A 12,479-nucleotide genomic window follows, 5' to 3' on the forward strand; every position below is an offset into this window, starting at 1 on the left:
TGCTGCTTGGCCTGCTGTGTTCATCCAGCTGTGCACCTTGTTGTCTCCGATTCTCCAGCATCTGCAGTTCCTACTATCTCTGCATATTTGATCCTGTCTTCTGTCGAGGGAGTTCTGTTAGCGTGCATTCCATTCACTTTGTGTACTTAATTTAAAGTGACCTTGAATCAAAGAGTACTGATAACAGAATTTTTAAGATAGCTCAAATGCTTCATTACAGACAAAATGTGACAAGTGACCCTCAAGAATTCCAGGCCTTGTTGGAGCTTGGGGTGGATATTTCAATCGACAAATTACATAGCTCCAGACACAAAGTACAAAATCTACAACCTTCTTTCTCTCTCACTGCACTGTTGGTTGAAGAACATAGGAAACAAGAGCAGGACCCCTGGAGCTTGCCCCGTCATTCAGTAAGATTATGCCTGATCTTTCCTGCCTGCTCCACAAATCCTTTGATTCAGCTAGAGTCCAAAAATCTATTGATCCCGGCGTTGAATGTGTTCAGCTGACTCGGTTAAAGAAATCCAAAGTTCCACGACCCCCTGAGTGAAGAAATTTCTCCTTATATCAGTAATAAATGGCTATCTTGCTTTGAGAGTATACCCCCTGGTTTTAAACTCTCTACTGAGAAGGAGAAGCCTCTCTGGCAGGACTGTCAAGACCTCTCTTTCAATAAGGTCATCTCCTCACTTTTCTAAACTCCAGGCCTATTTGACTCAATCTCTTTTCATCAGACAGCCCTCTCATCCCAGGAATATATTTAGGGAACCATTGTTGCAATTATCAACCTTTTGTTACATTCCATTTGAGGCAAGTATATCCTTTGTTAGATACAGAGGCCAAAGTTGTAGACAGCACACCAGGTGTGGCTTCCCAAAATCCTGTACAATTGTAGCAGCACTTCCTTGTACTTGAACTCCATCCCCCTCACAATAAACATCAAAATTTCTATTGACTTCCTAACTCCTTACTGTACTGGTTTGAACAAGAGTCCAGGCCAACCTTTTCTGTTGTACATGTGTAATTTTTTTTTTAGCCCAATATCGGTCTGTTACTACATAAGGAACTGGTGCAGCACAGCAGTCTGTGTTGGTCTTAGCCTCCAAATATATAGCTATCCTAATCCCGAATAGCTGCTTTTTTTACTTCATAGGATGTAGGCTTCATTGTCTGACCCAGCATTTATAGCCCATCCCTAGTTGCCCCTTTGAGAAAATGGTGGTGAGTTGCCTTCTTGAACTGCTACAGCCCATTAAGTTCAGACATGCCCTCAGTGCTGCTGGGGAGGGAGTTCCATGGTTTTGACCCAACCACAAATGAAGTCATGGTGATTTTTTCTCCAAGTGAGGATCGTATATTGCTTGGAGGGGCTCATAGGTAGTGGTGTATCTAGTCCTTCTAAAGGATGGAGGTTTGTAAGGGGCTGCCCATGGAGGATTGCTGAAATTCTGAAGCACATCTCACAGATAGGACCCACTGCTGCTACTGAGGGTAAGTGATGGCAGGTGTGAATATTTGTGGATGTAGTGCAAGTGGACTGCTTTTGTCCTGGATGGTATCAAGCTTCTTGAGTGATCTTGACTGCGGCTGCATTCATCCAGGCAAGGAGAGAGTATTCTATCACACTCCTGACTTATGTCTTATCAATGGTGGTCAGGTTTTAGGAGTTACTTGCTACAAGATTCCAAGCCTCTGCCCTCTTGTAGCCACGATATTTATATGGCAAGTCCAGTTCAGTTTTTGGTCAATGGTAGCCCTCAGGCTATGGATAGTGGGGGAGTCAGTAACTGTAATGCTATTGAATGGCAAGAGGCGATGATGAGATTTCCTGTTGCTGGAGGTTGTCATTGCAAAGAGCTTAAGTACGCAAATATCATTGATCAATTGTCAGCCTGAACCTGGATATTGTCCAGGATTTGCTGCATTTGGATATAGACTGCTTCAATGTCTGAAGAGTCATGAGTGGTGCGGAATAGTGTGCAGATACCAGTGAAATCCCTGCTTCCAGCCTTAATGAGGAAAGAAGTTCACTGAAGCAGCTGAAAATGGTTGGACCTAAGATATTACCCTGAGGAACTTCTGAAATGATGTCCTGGAGCTGGATGACTAACCTTCAATGACTACAACCATCTTCTATGTAGCAGGTATGGTTCAAGGCAGGTGAGAGATTCTCCCCCCACCCCCAAACCCTTGATGTCAAGGGCATCCACTCACATCACCTCTGGAGTTCTGGTCTTTTGCCCATGCTGTATTATTTTATCCCTTTACTCCCATTCTGTGTGAACACCTTTATGACCTCTTACTAAATCCTGAACATATATTGGGAGCAGTTCCAAGGAAATTAGCTGTACGGCCTCTGCTTCGGTTGCTGTCTGCTTAAATTGCTTGATGCAGTTAAATTGCAGGCAAGCCCATCGTTTTGGTTTTGTTGATAATGCTAGTATTGCTCAAATATAGAAATGAAAAATCATGCTGGAGTGGGCTATAGCACTGTAAATGATGGTGATGCTGGAGACATTAAGCATGATCGATGGCTGAGTCATGTAGAGGATGAGAGAATATGTAAACATGCATCATTCAGTGTTGAGGATTTTTGGTTTGAATTGCCTGTAATGGTTATTTGCAATCCCGTTTAATAACAGTTTATAGAAATTGTCAGCCTGTTTAATGTCAGCATGCATGTTTTTTCAATATCTATGGTCTAAACAGCTTGCATTTCATCACACATTCCCTTCTTCCAGACCCATCAATATTTGGAAAATGTCAATTTCTATCCACTTTGATACTTTTAAATGCATCACCACCTTAATCTGGTCCAGTTGTGTAAAGTAAGGTGAAGTAATTTGGCAGCTAAGCATCGTTTGTATCTTGTTGCTTCAGTCTTGAGTGGATCATGAAATCCAGGTGCTTCCCATTCTCAGTAGGTGCTAAGTCAGTGTCAAGTTGCGTGCTGAACAAGGCAGTGTTGGTCAGTGAAAGATATTATGGGATAGTGCCAGCCACTGTGCTGAGAGCTGGTTAAGTGAAGGAGAGCTAAAGAAGAACTTCCCTTTAAGGAAATCTTTGTCATACCTCTAGTATGAAGGTTCCACGTTGGTGAGGCATAAACCTGTAGCAAGGGAGGTTTAAGGAAATACTCACAACAGAATATAAGGGGGACAAAAAGCAGACAGTTATTCAGTGATAGTACTTGCCTGATTATCTGACTGATACCATTCCAGGTGTGCACCTGAAGTAACTTTGCAACACAATTTGAATTTTTGCTTCTCCATCACCTTATGTAGAACTGCTTAGCATCTGACACGTTAGAAAAAGCCTTTCAGCATAACTGGTACATGCCAAATATAAGCATATGAGAAAGTGGTGGAGAAACACAGCAGGCCTGGCAGCATCTGTGAAGAGAGAGACAGTTAATGTTTCAAGACTGATATGACTCTTCTACAGAACCAGATTGGTCCATGTCAGAGTTTACGTACCCCATAAATCCTCTCTCCACCTATTTCATTTAACCCTATCAACAAGTTCTTCTATTCCTTCCTCTCACATGCGCTTATCCAGCTTCTCCTTAAATAAATCTATATCATTTGCCTCAACCACTACAATTGACAGTGAGTTCCATATTCTCACTTTTAAATGAAAGCATCTTCTTCATGTCTAGCCCACACAGCCTGTTCTTAATCATGAAGATCTGTTTCAGATCTATGCTGCATCTTCTGTTTGCTAGAAGAAACAGTCCTTAATGCAGTTAAACTGCAGTCAAACTTAGTGCTTTAGTATTTACTAATAATTGCCAGTGATTTCTGAAAATGGGAATAAATTTTATTCCTTTTTGGGAAGCAACGCAGTAAGGCGTTGTCCATTCTGAAGGAAGTGATCTTAATGAGTGGTTAAGTCACTGTATTGTGAAGGAAGGGACCAGCGAATGGATGATGAATGTTTTAACAGTGCTGTGTAAGTTTTCCAGCTTTACCAGCATGTGCTGGTTATTTGTGGTCTACTCCAGTGATGGTTTATAGAACCTGTCAACTTGCTAAAATACTATTTAGTTAAAATTTTAGGGCATGTACTTCTGAAATAAACTAGACTCAACACTGACAATTCTGCACCTCGTAGTTCCTAGTACCAATTAAAAATCCTGCTTTCAGCCAAGTCTTGAACTGCCAGTTTACAGATTAGTAAACATCCAGGGGTGGGAAACAGGAGCCAGTACTGTTCCAGGTCCTGAGACCACAACCAGGGAAGATGCTGTGTTCGGAGATGTTGTTAAACCAAGATTCTGCTTCCTTGCTCTTAAAAGAAATATCTCAAAGCAGCACTCAAAGAATAACAGAGTGTTCTTCTGGTGTTCTGTCCAACATGTGCCCCTCAAATAACAGCACCACACTACAGTAAATTTTATATGATCCTAGTGGGGGAGAAGGAAATCAAAATAACCAAATTTACCGAATGACCACCACTTGAAGAAATTACTGAAATTCCACTTTTTCTAGGTTTTACTTCAAAATGAATCAGAACCAAGATAAATTAAATGTGAGTTAAGAGTTAGATGATTCTCAAAATAAAAAGATAAATTTCACTTTAAAGAATTGTTGTAGCAAAAATGCAAGGAATATAGCCACAAGCACCTACATGTGGATAAACCAATGTCTGACCATCTACTCACTTTACTTTGTTGATACAGTTTTCAGTAGCCCCATTATGAATGCTTGGTAGAGTTCCAAGAATGGTTAATGGACTTAGCCCTGTAGGCAATGTAGGCACAGTTTACAGGGGATTGATTGACAGCTGTAAAATAGTTATAAGAGGAATGGCTCTTGTACAGATGAATTTTTATGTCTCTTTGCATCTTGTCTCAGTTTCAGGAACATTTCAGAAATTTTTCATACTTACTAGTGGCTTGCTGTTTGTGTATAATGGAAACTGGAAAAGTGGGTATAGAGGGCACGTAGCTGGGATTTTGAAGCTATGAGGGGAAATGTAAAGGAGCGTTGGTTGTAGGACAGTTGGGGGGAATGGAGGTGAAGGAAAGAATGTTGGTGGTAAGGGGTTCAGAGCTTAATAGTCACGGTTACAACAAGACTGATGTCCTGGTACATGGACGTGGGCTTTCTGGCCTCATTATCCGCCCGACTGTATCCTGCTCCAACATGAAAGCAAGTGGGTGGGAGCCTCTTTAATGGTGATGGGAATTTTACCAACTCCCACTTTATGGAAACCCAGTGCTGAAGCATTTTTTTTTAACTTAACAGTCCCTATATTACAAATTTAATGATGAGCCTCTGTTTGGGTTTCATTACGCAAAGACCTTGTACATTTGGTGAGGATTTTTTCAATCATCCCAGTACATGGGCACTGTTGGTATTGCCCATCCATCGTACCTTGAACAAAATGGCTTGCTAAGGTACCTCAGAGGGAAATTGAGAGTCAACCAAGTTGGATTCGGACTGGAGTCACATATAGGACTGAGGACCTTCTTCCCCAGATAAGTTGAATGAAACAGCTATTGGACATTCTTCACCCAGTTATCCTTGCAGTAATCCATCCGTACTTTAATCAGTGAGGTGATTACACTTAGGATGTTTCTGTAGCTAATGACTCTGTCTTTCTTCTTCAGTTCACAGCTCATTTAGTGAAGCTGGGTTACCCGCGAGTCTGCATCTTGGATGGAGGCATCAACAAGATGAAGCCAACTGGACTACTTATGGTCCCTTCACCTCAGATCTGAATCTTTCCATTCACAATGGAATGAAAAGTTTGGACCTTACTGAGACAATGACAGCACCAGCACTAAAGCAAGAGGAACACTGGCAGTCAAGATTAAAAACTCCTCTCTGTGAATCGTTAGCTGTGCATACTCCGTAACCTGTGATGTAGTGACATAGTCAAGTTTGACACCAATGGTAACCCAGGACATAATCTGAAGGATGGTAGTTTCTGATGTCCAGCACTGATTGAGTAAAAGTACACATCTGAGTGCCATTCAGCTATCAGACCCATTGTGAATCAAATGATTGGTTTCTACAAAAATGAGACTGTATCAATGATTGTGAACAGTGATTTTAATGGAATATTCCAAAACCATCTTTATTTAAATAGTATACACCAAAGAAAACTTCTCGATTTCCTTTTTGTCAATTGTTTTGGGATCTGAAACAGTATAAAGAGACCTAGAGTAAAATTCTGGCTGTCCTTCTGCAGTAAGCAGGTTATTACAAAGAGCCTCTTTAGCTCTGACTCCAGAAGGAACAATAGAATTACTGCTATTAAATTAGCTTTTCATAATGGGCTCTTCCATAATCCTGAATGACCAGCTAAGTACTGAAAGGGCTTCACCATAACTTTAGCTGGAAACTGTTCATTTCAGAGAATCCTGGCTTCTCTGACATTTGTCCTTAAAATTTTGTTTCGAACTTTAAGCCGCACATGACTGAGGTCTCTATTTGTCATGTTCTTAAGCTTTACATTGCCTAATAGTGTGAGTGCATGTGATTGTCTGATCTTTCTCCTTAAATACAGTGTCCAGTGTCCAACAGGGAATCATTTCAAGTGCACTCTGTAAACAATGCCATGTTTTGTGACAGAGTCTAATACGCCTGATGTATGCATTTCGAATGCACTTCTGAAAGGTAAAGTATCCAACTGTCTGCCTTCAAATCCCTGATTTTCTTTGTATAACTACTTACCTGAAGAAATACAAATCCGTAAAGCAGTATCATTCCACTCCAAAGGCACTGGGAATGCAGTAACTGGAATTCCATTCAGTCCTTGGATCTATTTCATTATTTACAGGGATGATGGTTGTGCTGTAGCTCAACCCCACTTACCCACTTTTTTTCCTATGTGTATTGATGGCTACTGTATCCATTTGGAGACAGTAGACAAAGAGAAAAATTAGAGCAACATTAAAGGAAACTGCTTCCTCAATGGATAAATTCAATGCATTAACAAATTTGGCTTCTGGTGACCTAACCCCCTGCAAAAATAAAATCTGAGATATTCAGTTCTCCCACCAAACTGTCTGAGATTAGTATCATTCCTGACTGGCATTGGCATCATTTCAAGCCATTCAGATTCGTGATGCCAATTTGAAATGATATTATAAAGCTCCCATTGGGAAATGCTCACTAAAGATTTCTGTTATACTGCTGAGACATTTCTGGAGCAGTCATTTAAAGTGTGTGGTCAGTAGGGAAGAGCAGAGTGATGGGCCGTGTTCTTGTTTGCATTGTGATATCCCAAAAAGCAGAATCAGTCACAGGCAGGTCATTTCAGGAAGAGGTGCATGAAATGAACGTCCTAAAGGTAGGTGTGAATAGGGATTGAAATGGAGAATCAATGAATGGGCAGATTTGTCCCAGTCCCAGTAAATAGCACAACAGTAATAATAAGGGAATCTGGGGCTGCCCGTTTGATGGTGTGTATATATATGGTACTTAGAAGACCATTACTCAAATTGGAAAACACAATGTTCAATGGCTTTCCATCCTTAAGAGTTTCACTGCATTCATTAACACTGTTCAGGCTTCTTAACTTGTAGAGAGTGATTTTTAAGTCAGGAAGGAAATGTTGAGATTCTTGAGATTAAGCTTTCAACAGATCCGTTAGCATCTGTGGCTTCAGCAAACAATTTAATCTTGCAAATGTGGACCCTTCTGAACAGGCAAAATGGCATTCGAGAAAGTTCAAGCACTAAGGGATGGTATAGAAACATTGATCAGGAAAGAAGTAGACTGTCTGTATAGTTACAATAGGTGCCTGGTTAGTTAAGAGGGCTAGCGTGTAGTTCAAAATGACTCCAAGAACTTTTTCAATTCCCATTGCAGTGAAGGTCAACTTGGGACTTACTTCCTTGACCTGTCTCCAAGAGTGGAAGGCAATAGCAAACCACCACTGACAAAAACAGCCAAGGAAACCATTTAGGTTGAGGCGTCAGCAGATAAGGAGTTCAGGAGCTGCCTTGAGGGCACAGTGTTTGTGGAATGGATACAAAGTCACAATGATCACGGAGAGTGCACTAAGCAAGCACACGAAATAAATCGACAGCTCTCACAGTCTGGGTGAAGAACCTCCACAGAAAATTGCCACCGTTATGTGCTGCAAAATGTGTGTGAACCAGTGGCAAGAGGTAGTAATGACACTTGATTCTGCAAGGTGCGGTATTTTTACATAAAATCTTCTAAAATGTAATGCCCAAATACTATATCAAACAACACATCCCTTTGACCACCTGTAGCGTGCAGTGCTTCAGCTGTGTTTAACCAGCCCATGCTTACAATACTTGGGGTGTAGTGTCCAGTATGAGATACAATTCTGCAACTAGACAGCATTTACTAAATAATCCAGACTCGACTAAGAATTACATCAGAAATCAATTTAAAATTATCAGTAGGGCTTGCAATGCATTTAATTTGCCAGAAGCTACATATATTCACCCATCAGGGACCACGTCTGAGTAGACAAAAGCAGCTTTGCATATATTGCACTGTTTTCATTGCTGACAGTCACCATAACCCTTCCCCAGACTAGTTAAGCAACAGTCTGACATTGTCTGTAAGCTATGATTCTGTGAGTATGACTATGTCCCAGACACCATCACCATCATCCCTGGATATGTCCTGTCCCACTGGCAGGACAGACCCAGCAGAGATGGTGGCACAGTGGTACACAGTTGGGAGCTCTGGGAGTCCTCAACTTTGACTCTGGACCCCATGACGTTTCATGGCTTCAGGTTAAACATGGGCAAGGAAACCTCCTGCTGATTACCACATACCATCCTCCCTCAGCTGATGAAACGGTACTCCTCCATGTTGAACAACACTTACAGGAAGCACTGGGGATGGCAAGGGCACAAGAGGTACTCTGGATGGGGGATTTTAACATCCACCACCAAGAGTGGCTCGGCAGCAGTACTACTGATCGAGCTGGTCGGGTCCTAAAGGACACAGCTGCTAGACTGGGTCTGCGGCAGGTGGTGAGGGAACCAACAAGAGGGAAAAACATAGATCATAGAATCCCTACAATGTGGAAACAGGCCCTTTGGCCCAACAAGTCCACACCGACACACATTAGCATCCCACCCAGACCCATCCCCCTAATCTACACATCCCTGGACACTACAGGTAATTTAGCACGGCCAATCCACCTAGCCTGCACATCTTTGGACTGTGGGAGAAAATCAGAGCACCCAGAGGAAACTCACGCAGACACAGGGAGAATGTGCAGACTCCACACAGATAGGCAGTTGAAGGTGGAATCGAACCTGGGTCCCTGGCACTGTGAGGCAGCAGTGCTAACTACTGACCCACCTCATCCTTACTAATCTGTCAGCTGCAGCTGCAGTTGCATCTGTCCATGACAGTATTGGTAAAAGTGACCGTCGCACAGTACTTGTGGAGACAAAGTCACGCCTTCCCATGGAGAACAACTTCCATCGTGTTGTGTGGTACTATCACCGTGCTAAATGGGACAGACTTCACACAGATCTAGCAACTCCAGACTGGGCATCCATGAGGCACTGTGGGCCATCAACAGTAGCAGAATTGTACTCCAGCACAATCTGTAACCTCATAGCCCAGCATATCCCCCACTCAACCATTACCATCAAGCCAGGGGATCAACCCTGGTTCAATGGAGAGTGCAGGAGGGCATGCCAGGAGCAGCACCAGGCAGACCTGAAGATGAGGTATCAACCTGGTGAAGCCACCAAACAGGACTGCTTGCATACTGAACAGCAAAAGCAGCAGGTAATAGACAGAGATAAGCGATCCCACAACCAACAGATCAGAGCTAAACTCTGCAGTCCTGCCACAGTCCAGTGGTGAATGGTGGTGGACAATTAAACAACTCACTGGAGGAGGAGGGTCCACAAATATCCCCATCCTCAATGATGGAAGACCCCAACACATCAGCGCAAAAGATAAGGCTGAAGCATTCGCAACAATCTTCAGCCAGAAATGCTGAGTAGATGATCCATCTCAGCCTCCTCCAGTGATCCCCAGCATTACAGATACCAGTCTTTAGCCAATTCAATTCACTCCACGTGATATTAAGAAATGGTTGGAGACGCTGGATACTGCAAAGGCTATTGGCCCTGACAACTTTCCGGCAGTAATACAGAAGACTTGTGCTCCAGAACTTGCCGCTCCCCTAACCAAGCTGTTCCAGTACAGTTACAGCATGGGTATCTACCTGACAATGTGGAAAATTGCCCAAGTATGTCCTGTACACAAAAAGCAGGACAAACCCAACCCAGCTGATTACTGCCCCATCAGTCTACTGTCGGTCATCGATAAAGTGATGGAAGATGTCGTCAACATTGCTATCAAACAGCACCTGCTCAGAAATAACCTGCTCAGTGACGCCCAGTTTGGGTTCCACCAGGGCCACTCAACTCCTGATCTCATTACAGTCTTGGTTCAAACATGGACAAAAGAGCTGAATTCCAGAGGTGGGGCGAGAGTGACAGCCGTTGATATCAAGGCTGCATTTGACCGAGTGTGGCATCAAGGAGCCCTAGCAAAACTGGAATCAATGGGTACTAGGGGGCAAACTCTCCGATGGTTGGAGTCATACCTGACACATAGGAAGATGATTGTAGTTGTTGGACGTCAATCATCTCAGCTCCAGGACATCTCTGCAGGAGTTCCTCAGGGTAGTGTCCTAGGCCCAACCATCTTCAGCTGCTTCATCAATGACCTTCCCTCTATCATAAGGTCAGAAGTGGGGATGTTCACCGATGATTGCACAATGCTCAGCACCATTCATGACTCCTCAAATACTGATGCAGTCCATGTTCAAATGCAACAAGATCTGGATAATATCCAGGCTTGGGCTGACAAGTGGCAACTGACATTCATGCCACACAAATGCCAGGCTATGACCATCACTAATAAGAGACAGTCTAACCACTGCCCCTTGACATTCAATGATGTTACCATCACTGAATCCCCCACCATCAACATCCTGGGGGGTCATCATTGACCAGAAACTCAACTGGACTCACCACATAAACACAATGGCTACAACAGCAGGACAGAAGCTTGGAATACTGCGGCAAGTAACTCACCTCCTGACTCCTCAAAGCCTGTCTGCTATCTACAAGGCACAAGTCAGGATGGAATACACCCCACCTGCCTGGATGAGTGCAGGCTCAACAACACTAAAGAAGCTCGACACCATCCAGGACAAGGCAGCCCGCTTGACAGGCACCACATCCCCAAGCATCCACTCCTTCACCACCGACGCTCAGTAGCAGCAGTGTGTACCATCGACAGGATGCTATGCAGAAATTCACCAAAGATCCTGACATGACCGCTTCCATCTAGAAGGACAAGGGCATCAGACATACGGGAACACCACCACCTCTAAGCCACTCACCATCCTGACGTGGAAATATATCGCCGCTCCTTCGCTGTCGCTGGGTCAAAATCCTGGAATTCCCTCCCTAACGGCATCGTGGGTCAACCCACAGCAGGTGAACTGCAGCAGTTCAAGAAGGCAGCTCACCACCACCTTCTCAAGGGCAACTAGGGATAGGCAAGAAATGCTGGCCAGCGAGCGATACCCACATCCCACAAATGAATAGAGAAAAAATTCCTGTTGCAATCCTGTTGTCAATGCCCCAACCAATCAGCTACCTAAGATTGACAGTTAATAGATCCATGCCAACTATGCTGCAATGAATCAGCAACCTCTTTAAATGCTGCGTAAATTGGGGTTCCCTTCTGACATTTGATTTCTTGCATCCTAATCCTGTTGGCTGCAAGACAAAGCTTTGATTTTGTGTTTCTTTTCATTTTAAGCAATGTGTTACCAAGCAATTAATGTTCGTTCTGCTGGAACACTGAAATCAGTGGCATCTGATGCCCTTTCACCCTTCATTATGTCCAGTTTCCACTCACTGGGACCTTGTCCCAAATGAGCTGTTCATTCTGCCCAACAAAAGTACTGAAAGCAAACATGTATTGGGGCATGATTTCCAGTGATTATCAGAGACACAGACTGGGGATTTTATCCTGCTGCCTAATAGCTACTCCACACTGTAAATACCAGTGAACAATGGAAGCTTTATGTGAGCTTTCTGTTCCCATAATCATGGCTTCTATTGAGAAAATTTAACTTGTTTGAGCATAGTAAGGATTATTAGATTAGGATGAAATCAATTCTGGACCTTGAACTGCATTCTAATAAGGAGCTAGATTTGCCAGGAGTAAGTGTTCAGCCAATGGATATTTTTCACCTTGTGATGTTGCTGTTAGGATTTTAATTAGTGTGTTTTAATTGACTAAAGAGCAACCATGAGAAAGAATCCATGTCAATGATTAATGTGTAATCCTGAATCTTAAAGATTAGTGACTGGAGATTTTTAATGTTTGAATCACACGAATGCTCAGTACATTTTTTTTGAAAATTGAGATTTTCTACATAAAGGTTGTTCTTTAGGAAAGTATTTATTTTATCTTATTATTTCCGTGAACAAG

The 12,479-nt window shown here is 42.9% G+C and overlaps 1 protein-coding gene across 1 annotated transcript in view; it reads left to right on the forward strand.

The window, feature by feature from the left end:
• The window catches only part of tbck (TBC1 domain containing kinase), a 147,846-nt gene extending 140,832 nt beyond the window's left edge, over positions 1 to 7,014 (forward strand). The window contains exon 23 of the mRNA XM_048611333.1: positions 5,615 to 7,014. Coding sequence (XP_048467290.1) covers positions 5,615 to 5,725 — 111 coding nt within the window. The 3' untranslated portion in view covers positions 5,726 to 7,014. The remainder of the gene's footprint in view (positions 1 to 5,614) is intronic.
• Positions 7,015 to 12,479: the final 5,465 nt, after the last annotated feature.

Source organism: Rhincodon typus, chromosome 1, assembly GCF_021869965.1.
Source record: "Rhincodon typus isolate 14 chromosome 1, sRhiTyp1.1, whole genome shotgun sequence".
Taxonomy (NCBI): domain Eukaryota; kingdom Metazoa; phylum Chordata; class Chondrichthyes; order Orectolobiformes; family Rhincodontidae; genus Rhincodon; species Rhincodon typus.